Consider the following 19,953-nt stretch of genomic DNA (forward strand, 5'->3'; position numbering starts at 1 on the left):
GAGTTTCTCCAGAACATACTGTACATCTGAAGGCTCTGGATCTGCAAACTACCATACCACAGCTTCTTATTTTACATTGGTAATTCCACTTGGTGATGAAAGTTCATTTGAGTTGCATTTAGCTCATTTTAAGATTTTCTAATGACCAGGTTTTAATCAAAACTATACTAGGATTTGGGTTTGACTATATCGTTATGTCATATTGCATAAATGCATGTAAATAAATGTAAACGATTGACAACTAAATCAAATGAAGTGTACCGAGCCGGGAGAGCTGCCATACATAGCCTATAGCCACAAACTGTCTTTGCTTGCCTCTTCGCTTTTTGTCCCGCCTTCCTCCCTTTTCCCATGCTCTTGGTGACAGCACGCGGGGCCTGGTTGGTGTCAGATTTGTTAAGTGGTCACTCGCACAATCCAAAAACATACAACGAATTTATCTGATCAGACATAGAGACCATCCATCATGAACACCAAATTGCCGTGTCATTTGATTTGGGCATTAAAGACCTTTATTTGGGAATACTGCGGGATTCTGGCGGGACGGAATTAGGACAGTATAGGGTAAAAAATTGCAGATGGGAGGAAGATCATCCAATATTAGAAAGGAAAGGTGGGGATAACACACGTTCTGTCTTTTTATTTGTTTATTTATTTTATGTATGTAGCTGACCTCCGAAATGGAAGTGGTACGCGAGTGGCAGTCTTTCTGAACGAGATGAGGATGGGATGAAACTCATTTCCATGAGGGAAGGCAGGGCACTCGATTCCGAAGCTTTGTGTGAGATCAGAAGCAAAGATTTCCTGACATTTTGCATCGACTATGTCGAGCACTGAGGCGGTGGAATTCCGGGGTTCTACTGTACGCTTGGCATTATTAGAGAAATGTATACCTTGTGGTGTCCCTCCAAAACTGGTTAGTAGGGGTGTAACAAAATCCGATTTGAATCAGAAAATCAGTTTTGAAATTGAATCGTAATCCCACTGAATCGTATTGTCCCACTTTATAATCAATCAGTTCTGTACCTCCGTCCAATGTCACTTTTTGTAAAAAAGTGTATGAGGCTTATTCTCTATTGGTTTATATTCCAGACATTATGTCAATGTTACATTCTTTCAGTTCAAGCTGTCCAATAAGGTAAGACATGGGGGCATTTTGTCTCTACTGTTATTTCATTTCATGCCATGTCATTAAGGGAGCTCTCTGATGCAGTGGAAGCTCTGAGCAGACCACGGTTTGTGCTGTAAAGTTAAGGAAAGCCTACAACAGCAGAAATTTTATTACAAATGTTGGCATGTTTGTCCGGACATACTACTATTACTGGTTAATTCTGAACACAGCCACCTCCCCAGGTATAAGAGTGTTTATTTTTACTTGCCCTCTTGAAAATGAAAGATTAGTTTCTTTGTTGAGTTGTACAAGTTATAGTGGTCGAAAGAGTTGCAAACTTGGCATTCTGCAAGACAGACTTTCAAATTGAAAAGAAAATGTGTGACGTGACCAGAGTTCTTGCTGTGTTACTATTTCAGTCGTGGATGGGGTTGGTGTCTTGATGATGCCCCTTCGAAGGATACCATTTCACAAGGCTCGCTGCTTCCTGGGGTTCTGTACAGCGCTGCCCACCAATGCCGGTTGCAGTACGGCTCTGGCTCCCTGCTATGCGATGACATGGATGTAAGACAAGCCTTCAACAACACGTACACCACAACTCACACTTTCTTTATCTTCTATGCTCTTTTACATTTTCTTTTTTTTTTTCAAACTTTCAGTTTTATTTTTTGTTTGCTGTCCCAAATTAGATTGAGATTCGACATTTCAGTGTGAACGTTTCAATTTTTGCAATGGGGGAAAAATATTAATTACATTACACTTATTATTATTATTATACTATTAGTGATGTCCTCGGTTTACAAAATGAGGACGGTCTTAGAACATTTTTTTAGGCAGCACATGAACACGGTTATCATCCTTATTGGTTTTATGAGATTATTTTCAATTGACATAGAAGTGGTTTTCAAATACTTGCTGTAGGTGTGACATTTTTTGGTTTAAAATGGCATATAATTAAATAGTTTGTACACCAGTGCAAGATGAATGGTGGGGTGATAATGACCCTAGCAGATGCAGTCATTGGTGCACTGGGTCAGCAGATTGGCCTCCAAATTAGTTTGCATGAGTAGTCAAGTTTTTGTTCATTTTAAAGATCAGGCCCATAGAAGCATTGATTCGTTACTTTTTTATATTGTTTGGGGCGGAGGGGATTCTTGACAACTGCCTCATTCAAGATATAACTGTGCCAAACATACTGTGTGAGTTGCAGCAATCCCTGATTAAAAGTGATTAAGACAAAAGTCAAATAATAACCACTGTATTCCTACTATGTCAGTGTTTTGGTGAACCAAAACAGCTTTTACTTCAACTGAAGTATTTATTTATTTTTTTGGCAGTGCTTTGTCAACAAAAGCACATTTGAATCGTTTGTTTCCTGTTTAGCCAAGCCAAGTGCAGATATGAATAATATATGTGCAGTACATCAGGTTGGGGAGATTGAGCAGATTGTAAAGTCCACAGACACATGGGCATGCTTGTACACAAGCACACGCCGACATTCACATACACATGCACATCCATCCATTCATCCATCCATACATACATACAATCATTTTAAGTGAAGGCCATAAAGTGGAGGAACAGATTTTGAAAGAAAATGTGTGTGCACGCATATATGTGCATACACATGCACACGTCTGTGTGTATTTGTGTGTGCATATGAGTGTGGATGTGTATGAGTATGAAATTTGTCACAGCATGTTAGACCTCACATGCTGCCCCCACACCAAAGCTGCAGCTAGTGTAGAATGCTAATAGACATAAGTATATAACAATTATCATAGATTTTCCGCAATTACAAAGAAAACATTGTAATTGTAATGCAAACAATCCTATTGCAAGCTACCCATTTACACACACACACACACACACACACACACACACACACACACACACATATACATACATATGTACATCGAGTACATCCTAAAATTTTCATGTGAGGGAAACTAACCATCCATGATTTTCTCAGAATACTTTGTAGTGATGCATAGGGCACAATGGTGTGCAGTGGAGCGCAGGGGCTTAAGCACTTTTGCAGAGGTGAGGAGGGAGAGGGGGGGGGAGGACAAATGATTGTGCCTAAAGAACGTACAACCAAACTGTCAGACTCTGGTTGAGGTAAAACACATTGACAGTAAAACATACATAGCCTGAAAAATACATGTCCGGTCAGAACAGACAAAAATTCACATCAAGTTCATTCTTGTTGCTCTCAGGATCCTGTTCAAACATGGTGACAGCATAGAAACAATGCTCCCCAAATAAAAGTTGAGAGTTTGGCAGCAATATCAGGGGCATAGACTATGTTATAAAGCAGAACCAAAAGCAAAACTGGAAACTCAAATTTAGAGCCAGAGTATATGAAGCTAGCAGAGGCACAAAAGCGTACAAATACCCAGGATACACAAGAAAATGGCCGATTTGGAGACCATCCAGATGGATATGAGATTTCAGACACGTCTCAGCAGACAGTTTCTACAGCAATCGAGAAGACCTTCGAGTGCCAAATGGCAGGATTGATGATGTCGGAAAAAAACAAATGGGTTTAGAGGAGTGTGTCTCGGGCATCGAGGAGGTTACATGTAAGCTTATCACGCCAGACAAGGGAGAATCTTGGAAGAGAAACTCACTCGCCATGAAGAGAAGGCCAGGAGAGATCATATTCACCTACCTGGGATCAAAAAAGGGACTGAGTCCTTGAGGACATTTGTGGAAGCCGTACTGAGGGAGAACTTCAGACGAAATTTGAACTGAGCTTCAAAAGTGCTCACCAAGCGCTCGGTTCCTGCCCCCTCAGACGATGAGTCATTGCAATTGATTGTTCCAAAGAACTCATCAAAAAGGCCTGTGAGAAGAAAGCTTTCTCTGAAAGAAAATGTATGTTGATGATTATTATGCACCTGCAGTGATAAAGACGAGAAAGGAGCATGCTGAAGCAAAGCAAGTACTCAGAGAGAACAAGATTAGATTCCAGACACCATTTCCTGCCATGTTTCGTGGTTTCTACGACTACATTTACATGTAATCAATATTCGGGTTAAGGTCAAAATTCCGGGTTTTGAAACATTTGAATTAATGCGTTTACATGCCTGTGCGGAAAAAAATGACTCCCATTGAACATCCCCATAGATACCACATTGACACCATGACGCAAATCGTCATTTACGCTTTTCAATTTCTACTATAAATAAAACACATTATAGTCATGTCACTCACCACAGAAATAAAGAAGTAGATTTCCTCCTTGCTCCAAAAGTGTGCTTTCCTGTTGCGTCAGCGTCTTGTGTATTTCCAGTGAGTTGCAGGACAGGAAATAACATGAAAACGCTGCGGAGAGAAAACACTGTATTTGGCTCGAGGAAGCTGCATATATAAGCTCTTCCTTTACTACAAAGACCAAAATTTGTGCACAGAACATGAATCAATACCTCCTAACTAGACCATAACTCGAAAGCGTATCCATCCATCCATCCATTTTCTGTACCGCTTTGTCCCCATGGGGGTCGCGGGCGTGCTAGCCAATCGCAGGGCACGCAGAGACAAACTATCCGTATTCGCACTCACATCTAGGGGCAATTTGGAGTGCTCAATCGGCCTTCCAAGCATGTTTTTGGGATGGTTTTGGGATAGCGGCTATCTGGATTCTTGTGGATCAATTCAGGATGAGGGAACTGCAGTTTACCTTCCTCGCAGACACTGCCAGGACAATCGAGGGCACCTCCGGCAGCTCTCCGCTTTGACTTAGACTTCCACTTTTTCATTGATTTTCATATTACGTATTTTATGTGCCCTCTCTGCATCCATTGCAGCCTGGTGATCCTGAAAGGGGGATCCTTCCATCTGTGGTCCCTTCTCAAGGTTTCTCATTTTCCCCTGGTAGGGTTTTTTTTAGTTTTTCCTTGCCCTTTTGGGAGCTTAAGATCAGGGGATGCTTTGAGAATAATTGTCAATTTTTTGTCTATGTGAAGCCCTTTGAGACTGCTTGTGATTTAGGGCTGTACAAATAAACTTGACTTGACATGTGGGAGGAAACCGGAATACCTGGCGAAAACCCACGCAGAGATGGGGAGAACATGCAAACTCTACATACTGAAATATTACGGTTAGAAAAGGGGTCAAGGGGTTTTTGTGTGCGTTTACATTGCTTTTAAAAATATTTGGGTTTTAAAAGGGTTATCGACTGCATACAAATAAGGGAAAGAAGGGAAAGACATGTATGTACGGCCTTGCAGTGGAACCGATGAGTGATGAAGTTCAGTTGTAGCAAATATGGTGGGACAATGGGTGGTGAAAAAAAACATTTTTGGTATAATGTCAATAGAACAGCAAGATGAAGCACTTTAGGCAAAATGAAGGAAAAGGGAATTGATCTTCTTACAGAGTCCAAATTAAGAGCTAAAGCGCATGAAAAGACAAATGGCTAGAATTGAGAGTAGGGGACAATGGGTATGGTTGCAACTCTTTTTGCTTATAAACCTTTAACTTGCTGATTTTTTTCGTTTGAGATCTCAAGATTAAATCCAAAGACCCCACATTTATTTACGATAAATGGCACCAATTGAAACCTCTCTAAAAATATCATTTGTTTACTATAAATGGTACCAATTGAAACCTCTCTAAAAATGATCACTCTCTTCGTGAGATGACATGGTGGTCCTTTGTTACAACTTACTGCCATTGTAAGTCATACTGATTAGGTAGACAAAATGCAAAAAACAGAGGCCAAACCTTGGGATTTGCTTCAAAAGGAGATTTGTACAAGTAAAATAAATGAATTGGAATATTATTAATCATAAATTGAAATCCCATAAAATTTGTATGACATCTGTTGAAGAAACATTCCACATATGTTCAATTAAAACGTGTGGCCTGTGTAAGGCGGGTTGCTTCTGGACTTCTTGTTGACAATTGATTCTGCCTCATAAATATGAACCAGTCAGTCTTTGCCATCTGCTTCTCAGCCCGTGTATGCTGGTGTTTGATGTTTGAGTATGTACTACTGGCATCTGATATGCAAATCTGACCCCAAAAAAGTGAAATAGAAAAGCTACAAAAGTATGGAAAGTACATAGTATGCCACCTTGATTGGCTTCCAACAGCTTTCAGATCTCCTGCAGAAACTGATATCGGAGTAAATGGAAGTCTGACGTCAACAGGTCCTTGTCAATAAGTCTCCGTCCGATATCATTGTACTGAAGTGCTCCACAAGAGACACCATTACTATTGTCTTGATAGAACTAATAATGTATTGCGGCACAGGAAAAGTTTGTTCTATGTACTCTGACAATATGGCCTTGGTTGCCTTATTAAAAATGTTTAACTCTGTGGCAGGGGAAGCATAGAAAGCACATGTATCTTTCTCCAGAACTTCTATGATTTAAGCTTCTTAGAGATTAATGCCTCCAAAACGGCTATGATTTAAGCTTCTTAGAGATTAATGTCATGAAAAGTTATTTATTATAAGAAGCAGCCCCTGCAATTAGGGGACACACTAGCGGTAGTAAACTGTTTTTCATATCTTACAGTACTAAGTACTGTAAGAAGTAAGTATTTACATAGATAGCAACTTTACCTCTCGCGATAACACAGAGCACATATTTAAATCTTGTAACCTTTATCTATTTTGCAAACTCAACTACTTCAGCGTGAAATAGGACATTATGGAAACTGCTTATAAGAACCTCGAGGGAATGTTAACCTCGATATGGTATGGTAATTTAAACATTGAAGGAGGAAGTAAGTTATAGACAATAGTGAACCTCACCTTGCACAGAAACAATTTAGTCGTGTTTACAAACTCCGTTCTTGTTTTATTTTGAGTTTTACTGATTTTTTAATTTTAATCAACTGTTTTTAATGTTTGCATGTTCTCCCCGGGCCTGTGTGGGTTTTCTCCGGGCACTCCGGTTTCCTCCCACATCCCAAAAACATGCTTGGTAGGCCGATTGAGCACTCCAAATTGTCCCTAGGTGTGAGTGCGAGTGCGGATGGTTGTTTGTCTCTGTGTGCCCTGCGATTGGCTGGCAACCGGTTCAGGGTGTCCCCCGCCTACTGCCCGTTGATGGCTGGGATAGGCTCCAGCACGCCCGTGACCCCCGTGGGGACTAAGCGGTTCAGAAGATGGATGGATGGATGTTTTTAATGTTTTTAACTGCGCTTTGATGCTTTTAATGTTTTCTTTTTCTTTGATGCCTTTCATGTCTTGTGTGAAGCACTTTGGATTGCCTTATTGCTGAAAAGTGCGATACAAATAAACTTGCCTTGCCTCGCCTTTACAAGGAAGTGCTTGGGGGGGAAAGCCTTTAAGATGGCCAATGACCCACTTTGTAGGCGTTTCAACACCTCCCTTTGGGTAGACGTTGCAAAGAACCAAAGGCAAAATGTAATATATTTAAAAACTCTTTAATTCCCAATGCCATCCGTGATTTGAATCATACTATCTTGTTAGACCTGGCTGTTAATCTGTTAGCTGCTTTGCATATGTTTGTTGTTGGTGCTGTTCTTTTTATCTTTTCTCGTGTAGAGACAAGAGACCAATTTTGATGTTGTAGACATTAAATGAAACTGACTAACTTTAAATGGCTGTAAAATTGCATGGAGATTAGAAAGACAGATTGCCCACCAACTGCACCCCTGACAAAAGAGTGACAAAAGTGTGCACAATTATTAGTGTGCACTATTAGTGTGCACAATAATTATGCAACTAAAGTAAAAATGGAAAATTTCCCATCTCACTTGTTTATTTTCATTTGTTCAAGTGAAAATAATAAACAACTCAAAATTGATCAATTAACAACAAAACCAGTGACTAATATAGCCACCCTTTTTAATAAGTTATCCAACTTCCATCCATGGAGTCTGTCAGCTTCTTGATCTGTTGACAGTTAACTTTTTGTGCAGCAACTACCGCAGCCTCCCAGAAATCGTTCATATAATTGTACTGTTTTCCTTTAGCGTTTATTTCCCATTTAGCATGGGCCCACAAGTTCTCGATAGAATTCAGGTCAAGTGAAGAAGGGGGCCACATGTTTAAGGCCTTTACCGGCGAGCTACCAAGTGCGATGGAATATTGTGCTGCATAAAAATCATGGTCCTCCTGAAAGACACAAACTTTTTATTGTACCACTGTTTGAAAAAAATGTCTTCGAAAAAGTAGCAGTCAGTTATTATGAATTAGAGTTAATTTTAAGTCCACCTTGAACTAAAAAAAAAGTCCAAGCAGCTCATCTTAAGTATTACCAGCCCATACCAGTAACCCGCCTTCACCTTGCTGGCGTCTGATTTGAAGTGGAGCTCTGAGGCTGTTACTGATCCAGCCACGGATCCAGCTGGCCTGTCAAGAGTCACTCATCAGTCGATAAGCTCTTTGTAAAATCTGTCTTCTGATATTTCTTGGCCCAGTCTTGACGTCTCAACATGTGTGTCTTGTTCAGTGATGATCAGGTGTCAGCCTTCCGTACCTTGGCCATGTCTCTGAGCATTAAACACCTGGTACTTCTGGGTACTTCAGATAGATTGAAGATCCAAAATATGGTAGCACTGGAGGTTAATGGGTTCCTGGTAGCTGCATGTTTGGGTCTTCTCAAATCTTTTGCAGTTAATTTAATTTTCCCTTAACCCGTTTCTTGTTGACTATTTTCAATTAAATGTTTATGGTTCTGTAATCACGCCTCAATAGTTTAGCAATTTCAAGAGTGCTGCGTCCCTCTAAAAGAGTTTTCACAATATCTTTTCTGCCCCATTTTCCAGAGGAAAACAATCTGCCTAATAATTATCCACACTGTGATCGGGTGTTGATCTGCTCATAACACAAAAACACATCACTTGATATGCTTGTATTCATGCTTATACAGCATGGAGTTGGAAAATATGCATGAAAATATCCATACAGTCAAAATATGCACTAATAAAACTGCACACTGTGTATTTGGACTAAATTGCTTGATATGCAAATGCACTGTGGCAAACTTAAATCTCGTATGCATGTTAGTATTTTTAGCGTGCCCAAGCACCTGTGCACCACTTAGGTGCACCCCTGCTAATTTCCAATTATTTTTCTTATCAAAATTGTGTTAGTTTTTGGTGTTCAGTCCCTGTTCTTTATTCTGTGAAATTAGATTTCAGGTTATCTCAATCATTTTTGGATAGAAATTACAAATGTATTAATTAATTGTAAATTCATTGGATTAATAATAATAAAAAAAAATAATTGTGTTAACCATTGATTATTTTACATTAATGAAATCCATTTACATTGTATAGGCCACAAGTTGTATTCACCCCCACCCATTCAGCAGAAATGTCAAGGCAAGATGAATGGAGCTCTCAGTAAGCAAACTCTCCGATAAAAAGCACATTTGACCTTTTTTGTTATCACTTGTCAAAACCAATTATACGTAACTGTGTTGCACACATTTCCTCTTTTCTTTCTCTACCGATTATTGGGAAATATCCACAGTTGGATTTGTGTGTTAGGCCCTCAACTTTGTACCAATGACTTGAGTGCACTTCGTTCTCTCACTCACAGTCAAGAAAAGGACTGAACTCTCAAAATAAGAACAAATCTATCCTGCTTCTCGAGGCACAAAACTTGCACTGAATGTGTGTGGCCCCGTTGCTTTGACAGTTACCATAAATCTTCCTTGCCTGTGTGTGAGACTTGGTGTAACCCACAGCTGGATGTTTGAAAAGTCAAACAAATGTTTTTGTCTTTTTAAGAATGTATGTGACACACTGTGGTGTACGGTGGGAGCAACGTGCCACTCCAAGCTGGATGGGGCTGTAGATGGAACCAGTTGTGGCCAAGATAAGGTGAGTCTTCTGTTTCATCACTTAAGATGTTTATGTTATTGTAGTATCAATTAAACAAAATCAAATCTAGAAAGAAAAATCCAAAACTATAATCATCCTGTTTTCTACTGTTTCTTGACAAATATGGAATCTTTTGGTTCGAAGCAAGGTTATTTTGGTTAGGGGGAATCAACAAAAATTGAAATGAAATAAAAATGCCTTTGAATAATACTACTATTTATGTTTATAAAACTACCCACTAATATTGAAGAAAAAGCCTGAAAATGATTAGCTGTACAGTATGACATGACTTGCAGGACATAGTTTATTGACAAATACGGGATGTGTTTTTAACTCTACCATACACCTATGAAAACTGTATTTTTTTTAGATGTGATACGGAAATAAAATTAATGTAAAAAAGTATTCACCAAAATGAAATGAAATGTTTCTCATTGACTTGGAAAATATAATCTACATTTTATTTACAAATAAAATTAAATGATTATTAGTCTTATTATTTATATTATATTATTATTATTACAACATTTACAATAGAACATCAAGTATTGATTTAGTCACTCTTACTTTCTTGCCAGTGGTGTTTCAGTGGGCAGTGTATCACAGCTGGACATTACCCTGACCGTGTCAACGGAGGCTGGGGTACGTGGAGTGAGTGGTCAGCTTGTTCAAGATCATGTGGGGCAGGAGTTGAGAGTGCCCAGAGGGACTGTGATGACCCAGTGTAAGTTTTATTTTTTATGCAATAAGTTTTTAACCCAAGTTTATATACTCAAACTAATCATGCATTTCATTAGTTACACTGAACTGTGAGGTAGACATGCTAACCAGTGCACCGCCGTGCACTGGAAAAATAATAAAAAATTGCCCTAAATAGTATTTTCAGAATACTTATACAGTACTTTATTGACAGCATATGTTGCCTAAATGTTTTTAATAAGCCAGACATTTGTTTATTTATAAAAATAATAAATAAACCATTGGATTTAAATTGGACGTTCTATAGAAGTCTATATACTCGAACCACTCACAGTAGATGTATTATTTATTCGCTCACTCATTCACACTCTGTTGATGGTAAACTATTTATGTAACCACAGCTGCCCTGGGGTAGGCTGACAGCAGATCGGCTGGCTGTCTGTGTGTGCCCATGGCCCCTCCGGCCGCCACCAAACATTCGCACACCAGCATACATACACCAGTGAGGTTGAAGTACTAATACCAAGTTCTACAAATACACACCAGGGATCCAAGTGTCAAAGTATTTATATTCAGTGTGTTTTCTGTATTTATTGTTCACATCAAAACAAAAAAAAAGCAATTGTTTCCATAACACCCCAACCCCCACCCTCCTAGTAAGTAATTTTGCTCAGATGGGAAATAATATTCCATTGTGTAATTTTCTGCCCGAGAACAATTCAAGACCAGAGAGTGCGCAACTGGCAGCAGTCACGCACATGTGATTTGTCAAGGGGTGGGTGGTTTAGAATTACGGCTGTCACATTTTTAGGCTCAAATAGTTTGTGTTTAAATATCTTTAGAGTGTGTTTAAAAGTACAGCTGTCACGTGCCAAAACGTAATCAATCCTCAAAGAGGAGGCGATGGCGGGGAGGGTGTAAAGCAGGGGTGTCAAACTCATTTTTTTCGCGGGCCGCATTGTGGCCATAGCTTCTTTCAGAGGGCCGTTATGACTGTCAACCCAAATAAATGTATGAGCACCTCATATTATATACAGTAAAAGTTACAACACAAACTGACAAATAACTCGTTTTCAAATTAGATGAGTAAAAACTGGTCAAATATTTAAAAAAAAGATATTGAAAGTGAAGACAATTTGCAATTCTAGTAATGACACACAAATTTGATGCACAATTTTATCTTCGCGGGCCACATAAAATGATGTGGCGGGCCGTATCTGGGCTCCCGGGCCTTGAGTTTGACACCTGTGGTGTAAAGCATCTGTCGCGCGTCTAAACAAAATTGTATATGGGTGGTTGTGGATGGCGGGTGGTTCTTCACCTCCACATCTTCTTCATCTGTCTCCTCGACATCTCATTCTGCCTTCCTTCCATTGTCTTCCACACCGACATAACAATCAAAATTACGGGTGTAACAAATTAGTATTCAGTGATTTCACTACCAAAATACGGACAATCGGAATTAGCGTTCAGTGATTTCACCACCAAAATACAGACAATCCGTAACATTTGCCAGCTTCGATAATTGAAACAGAATTGTTAAATTCTCATCAAACCCCACACCAAAGATTCTTTCATTCCACAGGGAAGAGTGGCCTTTATTGAAAACCGCAGGCATCTGCAGCACTCTCTTGTGATCACCCATAGATGCTTGAATACAGCTACTCTGCACTTGAAGTGCAATTTAGTGTTGTGTTTTTATTTGGGTAATAACATAATTGTTCTGGGTGAAAATTAATACAATATAATTATAAAAAAATATTATATTACCGATTGGGGTAGCGATCATGTAGGAACGTCCTATCCTTTTAGCATAAGTACCGGATTTTTCGGACTATAAATCGCACCGGACTATAAGGCGCACCTGCAAAGAATGGCCCATTTTAAAACTTTGTCCTTATATAAGGCGCACCGGACTATAAGGCGCACCATTAATGCATCATGTCAGATTTTTAATCAAAATCAAATCATTCGCCATTTTATCTTTTTTATTTCAACTTCAGACGCAACAAATTACTTTATAATCACAAAATAATGATCCATAGTCTTTTTGATTCATGATTCATAGTCTTCAGCGGGCCACTTATGATTGAGTTCATGACACAATGCTTTGGCCCAGTTTAAATTTAGGAATTTGGTCCATATATAAGGCGCACCGGACTATAAGGCGCACTGTCGGCTATTGATAAAATGTTAGGTTTTTAGGTGTGTCCGGAAAATACGGTAGTCATAAAGTTCAAAGAGCCCTCACCGACTACTGTCTTTGTGGTCGCACAATGGAGCGCTGTTCCGACTTCTTCTTATCAAATGCCTTTAAATTAGTCGCAAAAAATTAAATCTCTAGCGCTAAGGTTTATACGTTTTAGCTTTGTACGGTTTTTGTACATCCATTTAAAATGATGAAAAAATTTGGGGTCTATGACCAAACCGCTTCAGACATAAAGTCGATCATGGTCAACATTAAAAATGAGTTTGGAGAAAAACTGTGTAAATGCATACTTGACATTTTGACTGCTGTGAGGTGAGGAGAGGTTATTCAATTCACACTTGTCATTACGGTGCTGCCTGTCTCTGATGGACACGTTTATTTGTCACCATTAGATGGTGGCACTTTTTAAGTCAGACAGTTTAAGTCAAGTGCATTTTATGAAAATAGGCCATATATTTCATTGCTATTAATCAACATTTACAAGAGCATATTTGACCCAATTTTTTTTTCAATTTGTATGTGTGTACTTTTTGTGACTATTCAAATTCCTTCAATTTTTTTCTGAATATTGTATGTAACATGCATGTTCGATTAGTGCCCCGCGGGCCACATGCAACCCAGAACCAACCTCGGAGTGACCCAGCTTGTGGTCCAGCCTGCCTGAATTGAGTTGCATTCAAGAGATGCAGAGGGTATCTCGGTTCGCAAGATTTCAAAAATTCCTAGTGTTTGATATACTGAATGCAACACTCGCGTAGCCTACCCACATTGCCGATGTCGTTGTTTTGAAGAGTGGCTAGTGGTGCTAATAACAGGACTAGCGACAATGTTAGTGATGGAAAAACATGTCTGTTTCAAGTCTGAAACGTAAAATTGACCATGAAAACTGTCGATACTGGTTTGAAATTTTTTATCAACCATTTGCGCCTAACGTGTATACATTTAAAAATTTGGCCAAACAAAATTTGGAATTAAATAGCCCTGATATAAAAAATGGAAAAAAGAAATGATAAATTAATAATAAATACAATTTTCAATCCCTGTAAAGTGATGGATGAAATGTGGGAACCACTATGTCCAGTAAGGTTAAAATGACCCATTGTGAGTAAAATGTCATGAAAAGCACATTTTGATGCAGCAGTTAACTGTCAATGTGTCCCAGAACGTTTGATTTATTGCCTGCTGTTCCCTAGCCTCATTACCATGTCTTCTATTATCTTGTATTTTTTGAGTGTTTGTCAAAGCTGAACATGCCTTTGGACTCTGAAGCTGCAAAAGAATTACCTGCGGCAGGATCAATCTGAAACTTGAAGCCCTTGTTGAGGCTCATGATCTTTTGGAATATTTTTTAGAACTCTTTCCTCACACCAGGATCACGACTATGTTAAGGGAAGCACTGAAATCCATAAGCAATTAAGTCTTTCGATCCTAACAACATTTTCCTTCAGTCCCAGGAACAGAGGCAAGTACTGCCTGGGAGAAAGACAGCGGTATCGCATCTGTAAAACAACACCATGTCCACACAACGTGCCCACTTTTCGAGATATGCAGTGCAGTCATTTTAACAGTGCACTCTACAAGGGCAAATTCTACAAGTGGGTGGCAGTTATAAGCAGAGGTGAGTAATCTGATTATGATTCAAATTGACAATGTCACAGTCACCCCATGTCTCACACTTGCATGTCTTTGTTCTGCTTCAGTCAGTCCCTGCGAACTCCACTGCCGTCCGCTCAATGAAGACTTCTCTGAAAAAATGCTTGATGCCGTCACTGACGGTACGCCATGCTTCGAAGGCAACAAAAGCAGAGACATGTGCATCAACGGCATTTGTAAGGTAGCAGTATATCTAATACATTTAAAAGAGAATATTTGTCAATTAATTTAAACCACAGGTATATACAGTACTATGTACTGTATTCTTTTTGGTGAAATGCTGAATGTGCTACTTCGCCCCTACAAGCAAGTGTTATGCATTTGACATTTTGCATGTTATTCAAAATGCTGTGGCCATCATTTACAAGATAACATCCACTTGACAATCTAGGCCGAAATGCCATTTACTGATATACTCTTTGGATATGGATTAGACTCCAGATTTCATGACATTTTGTGACATTTTTGGCCGACACTAATTTTTTCACAATTTTTCTATCATAGCAACAATGTTACTATCTGATAATCCATTTTTCTATAGTGCTCGTCTTTCTTAGGGGCGGAGATGATTTTGGGTATGTACCCCACACACGGTGTCCAGGTTGCAAGTCAATTTCTGGCCACACAGACAAACAGTTGAACCCAACATGTGGCCCAATTTAAATTGTTGATTTAAATCAAAGCCAAGTAAATATAATTACATTCACTTACATACCATGTGTTTGATTGTCGTTTACAAATAAAAACTTCTCAAATTTATAATTGCAAAAAAAACAGCTATTAGCCAACCTTCATTATTCACCAAGTGAGAATTAAAAAAAATTCCATTTAATAGTACTTGCTAAAAAGGCTAACACATTCATCTTGATAACACCCGTTATTACAAACTTGAAAAAATGTTACCATTCCATGCCAAAATATCTGATTAAATTAGTACCCATTCTGCTTAAGAGTTTCAATTGAAAAGTTCTCCTGAAAATACCTTTCACATTACCCATTCCCTATAGCTGTCTGGTTTAAATAATTACCCATTCTACCAATTCTTTTAGTTACCTGTGCCACATAGTAATAATAATAATAATAATAATAATAATAATAATAATAATAATAATAATAAATTATATTTATAGTGCACTTTACATTTTTAAAAAAAATCTCAAAGTGCTACAGAAAATGCCTTGTTTACCTGTACAACACATGACAACGGTCAGACCGTGTAACAAGCTCCTTGATCAGGATTACATGAGCATTGCTTAACCTGCTGTGTATGAACAACTGGAAATAAGTCGAGTTTATTATGAATTAAGTCAAATAAAATAATTCATTTAATTAAAAAAATCAATTTTAGGAAGGCTTTCAAACTTTTTTCAACCCTGCGTGCAGCCCGTTATGTAGATAAAGTTCTGCATGCATGTTGTGATTATCCTTCCAAACATAAATTCACACTGTTTGCATTCATCCATCCATCTGACATTGCACCTAAACGTTATTCAACCATCTATTCAGTGTGATGTTTTGAGGTTATTGTTTTTTATTGCCATTGTTGTGCTATTCGTGGAGCCCACGTTTAGTGTTAAGTGCTCTTGCATACTTATCACAGAATATTGGCTGTGACTACGTGATTGACTCAAGTGCGGTCGAGGATCGATGCGGAGTGTGTCTTGGTAATGGCTCCACCTGTGCAACTGTGAGGAAAACGTTTGAGAAGAGCGAAGGACTTGGTATGTTTCTCACAATTTGTCGCAATTTCAACCGATTACTCGACTGAGTTCATTATAATTGGAAAGAATGTCATTACTATAAGTGCTTTTCAACTCAGAATTGACCACATTGTCGATTGTTTCGGCATTCTTGCCGCTAAAGTGTGTTTCAAAAGGGCAGAATACTGAAAAACGTATTACTCTGTCACGCTTGGCTCTCGTTTGGTGTGTTTTGATGGATTGAATCATTAAAGTCTTATCAGTAATAAGGAAGAAACAAGTCTTTCTTTTGCAGTCCATTTTTTACAAACCAGAATGAGGATGTACACAATTGTTTTTATAATGACAATCCATCACGCCGGCCAGCACTGTCATTATTCCTTTGTCAAAAAGGTATTTCATTGTATCGTGAACATTTGCCAACCCACGAATGTATACCCCATTGAAAAGGGCCATGGAAATTGTTTAATGCTAATAAGCCTTGTTACAACATAGAAATAATCCACAACTCTTTCCCGATTTGTATTCCTTACGCTTATGAAATAGTTAAATAGATTTGCTATTATTGCACATGTCCTGTTTCATAATGTATGCATGAGCTGTCATTTCACAAGCCTTGTCATTTAAATGAAATGCTTTGTCATCAAGGTTATGTGGACATTGGACTCATCCCAGAGGGATCGTGGGACATCAGGATTGAGGAGATGGCTGAAGCTGGGAATTTCTTAGCGCTCAGAGGGGACGGCCCCAACAAGTATTATCTGAATGGCGGCTGGACTATACAGTGGAATGGCGAGTACAAGGCAGCCGGGGCTGTGTTTACATATGAACGCACAGGACATCTAGAGAACCTGACCTCGCCTGGACCCACCTTGGAACCACTATGGATTCAGGTGCAATTGATCATGATATTCAATGTCTTATTTTAAATGATACTTGTCGATACAGTTGTGGTTGCATGGGTGAGTTTGGGGCCAGTCTATTTAAGATATCACAAATATCAACATATTACACTTCTTCAGTTTGTTTTAGATTGTCCTGAGATCACTATAGGAGACAGTTTTCTAATCTTTGAAAAGCTTTAAGAATGTAACATAACTTTGCTGTAGTCATGTTTCTCAAACATTTCTCTGTGCTGCCTATGCTCGTTTTTTGCTCACTTTCTACATAAGATGACTTCTAAGGAAAGTTTTTTTTTATGGTAGATGAAAAGGCATCTGATTATAAGGCATCCTCTTCTGATCTGAAAAGCAGACCTCAAGCCTTGCCCTCAAACAACCACCTTTATCTCTTGACCACCAGCAAATCCATTTCAAAAGATGCATTAGTGTAGTCTACCTCGCTACTTGAACAACGAGGTTGCTGCTCTTATCAAAATGGTTCCAAATAGGCTTTTAGCACTATCAAGGACACGCATTTGATATTTTCCAAAAAATCATCAATGAAAATGTAGATTAACTGGAAATAAGCAAATTAGAGGGAATGGCGGACACGTGGAAAGACTTGAATGTGAGCCACATACGTACATTCAAGCCTAAATTGGCGCGCTCATGTTGGCAATAATGATAATAATAATAATCAAAGGGTGACAAACAGCAATTCTGTCGGCTGCTGACACTGAAAGGTAAATTTTTCTAGCCATAATAGTGGCTGTATTTTTTTGGTGACATACTTTTTGACAACTACAAAGAGGAGTGGGGATCTCAAATTTAGAGCAATGACCCCAAACATATTGCTATTCTCCATAGAAGAACTTGTTTTTCGTTCCATAACATTTTATGACATAAAGGTGTACTGCTGTTACTTTATGAATACATTTAATGACAAAAATATATGTCTTTACATTTGTAATGAGGATTCTTGATAGCCACGACAGGTCTGCGTGTATCAATAGATTTACTTGATATTATCTGAGAGACCAAGACAAAGACTAAAGCAGAATTAAAATAAGGCTTTTCACAATTTTAGTGAATATAATGTAAATCTGAGAAGTATCATGTTCATTTCTATTTTGCTCCTTGCACTCTGATACCTCAAAATACGATCCACTGCACTCAGAACTCACCTAATTAGTAAATCAGTGTAAAGACCTTTGTTAGAGAACAACAGAATCATGAAGTCCAAGGAACTCAACTGACAAGCCAGGAGTAAAGTTGTGGACATGCATAAAGCATGGTTACGTTATTTAAAAAAAAAAATAGGCAAAAACAAAATTTGGATCATCTCAAGACCCAGCATTTTTATGGCAAAACTGCAAAACTGCCAAGACATGACCACCCACTTAAACTGAGAGCGGGAGAGGAAATCATTGGTTATAGAAGCACCTAAGACGCCCAATGTCACTGAAGAGCTGCAGAAATCAACAGCTCAAGTCGCACAATCTATCCACGGGACAATTCTTGGTCGTGCACGCCACTGCCTTTATGGAAGCACTGCAAGAAGAAAGGCAACATTGAAAGAAAGGCGGAAGAAGTCCCATTTTCTACTTAACATTTTGTCACATTTTAACAAAACATTAATATTATTATTATTTTGCCTCTCAAAATATGGATCAGACAGATGTGTGAGCTGTTAAGCTGCCGGTAGGTAAGCCATGGATGAATCCAAGAAAAGAAAAGTTTATCAAGAAAAATTGATGTATATGCCCTACATTAATTGTATGAAATACAAGCATTGCTCACATAACCTCAGAAATAAAAACTTGGGTGCCAACATTCATATTCATTGAGGTTCAGACAAAAAACTAAATCACATTAACCCAATTACCAATTATTTCGCAAATATCTTTTTGACACAGTGAAGCGAAATATTACATTTTAACTGAAGCTGAAAACTGACTATACGCTTCACATTGTTGAACGCAACTAGGGATGTGCGTGTTGCATCAAAAGAGGCAGTTGGGCGTTCGTTTTCCGTCAAAGCCCCCCCCCCCGTTGTTCATTGGTTTTCAATGCGTAAAAGTCCATCTGCTACTGCGTGTACGTGTCGGCCATCATTACACATTTGCACACGACTGAGGGTACTTGTCGATGGGACAAAGAAACTGAATTTTTGGGTCGTTTAAGTTTCATCAGTATGAAGAGAACTCAAATCAATATACATTGACTGTTTTATTTGAACGTAAGCATCTGCATCTTTGTACAGAGTTGAAAATGTTTCTGTTCCAAAAAGAAATAGTTGAAGTTGATTTTGCCTCACGCAAAGTGTTTGTTGGGCTTTTTTGTAGCTCCTCTTTCAAGAGACCAATCCAGGAGTGCGCTATGAATACACAATCAGTCAAAATGTTTCTGAGGATAATAACGGCTCAGCCTCAATTTTCTTCTGGAAGTGTGGATCATGGAGTGAATGTAGTGCCACCTGTGGAGAAGGTAGGGGAACATGCCACTTGTTTGTTGAGTTGCAAATTAAAGAAAAAACCTTTTATGCATGTTTTTCCAACTCAAAACTGTCCTTTGGTATTCTACAAACATTACTGTTCATGCTTTCAATAAAATACCTCAAGGATAAAGAGGGTGATGTCTGGGCGTAGCAACCATCAAGGCTTTTCAGGCCATCTTTTGTCATTTTGCTGGAAAGTGTACATGGTACATAACAATGGTCTGGATCGATTGAGAAGTGTGTGTATCTCAGCAGACTTGCATATTTTCAGTCTCTTCTGCATTACTTCGCAGGCTAGCTCTCGTTTTCAGTGACTCAAAGTTTTCTTTTTTTGTCACATGTACATTGTTTTACAGAGTCACACAAAAACAAGGTAAATGTGTACAAAA

At 38.7% G+C, this 19,953-nt stretch overlaps 1 protein-coding gene across 4 annotated transcripts in view; it reads left to right on the forward strand.

Moving 5' to 3' along the window:
* adamts7 (ADAM metallopeptidase with thrombospondin type 1 motif 7) overlaps positions 1-19,953 on the forward strand; it is a 70,142-nt gene that overhangs the window by 25,143 nt on the left and 25,046 nt on the right. For all 4 annotated transcript variants that reach the window (XM_088372273.1, XM_088372275.1, XM_088372276.1 and 1 more), the window contains exons 9-16: positions 1,531-1,675; positions 9,833-9,925; positions 10,504-10,649; positions 14,282-14,451; positions 14,534-14,667; positions 16,087-16,207; positions 16,835-17,079; positions 19,413-19,554. In XM_088372273.1, coding sequence (XP_088228399.1) covers positions 1,531-1,675; positions 9,833-9,925; positions 10,504-10,649; positions 14,282-14,451; positions 14,534-14,667; positions 16,087-16,207; positions 16,835-17,079; positions 19,413-19,554 — 1,196 coding nt within the window. The remainder of the gene's footprint in view (positions 1-1,530; positions 1,676-9,832; positions 9,926-10,503; positions 10,650-14,281; positions 14,452-14,533; positions 14,668-16,086; positions 16,208-16,834; positions 17,080-19,412; positions 19,555-19,953) is intronic.

This window comes from Syngnathus floridae, chromosome 3 (genome assembly GCF_059516105.1).
Source record: "Syngnathus floridae isolate MCC-2025c chromosome 3, RoL_Sflo_1.0, whole genome shotgun sequence".
NCBI lineage: Eukaryota > Metazoa > Chordata > Actinopteri > Syngnathiformes > Syngnathidae > Syngnathus > Syngnathus floridae.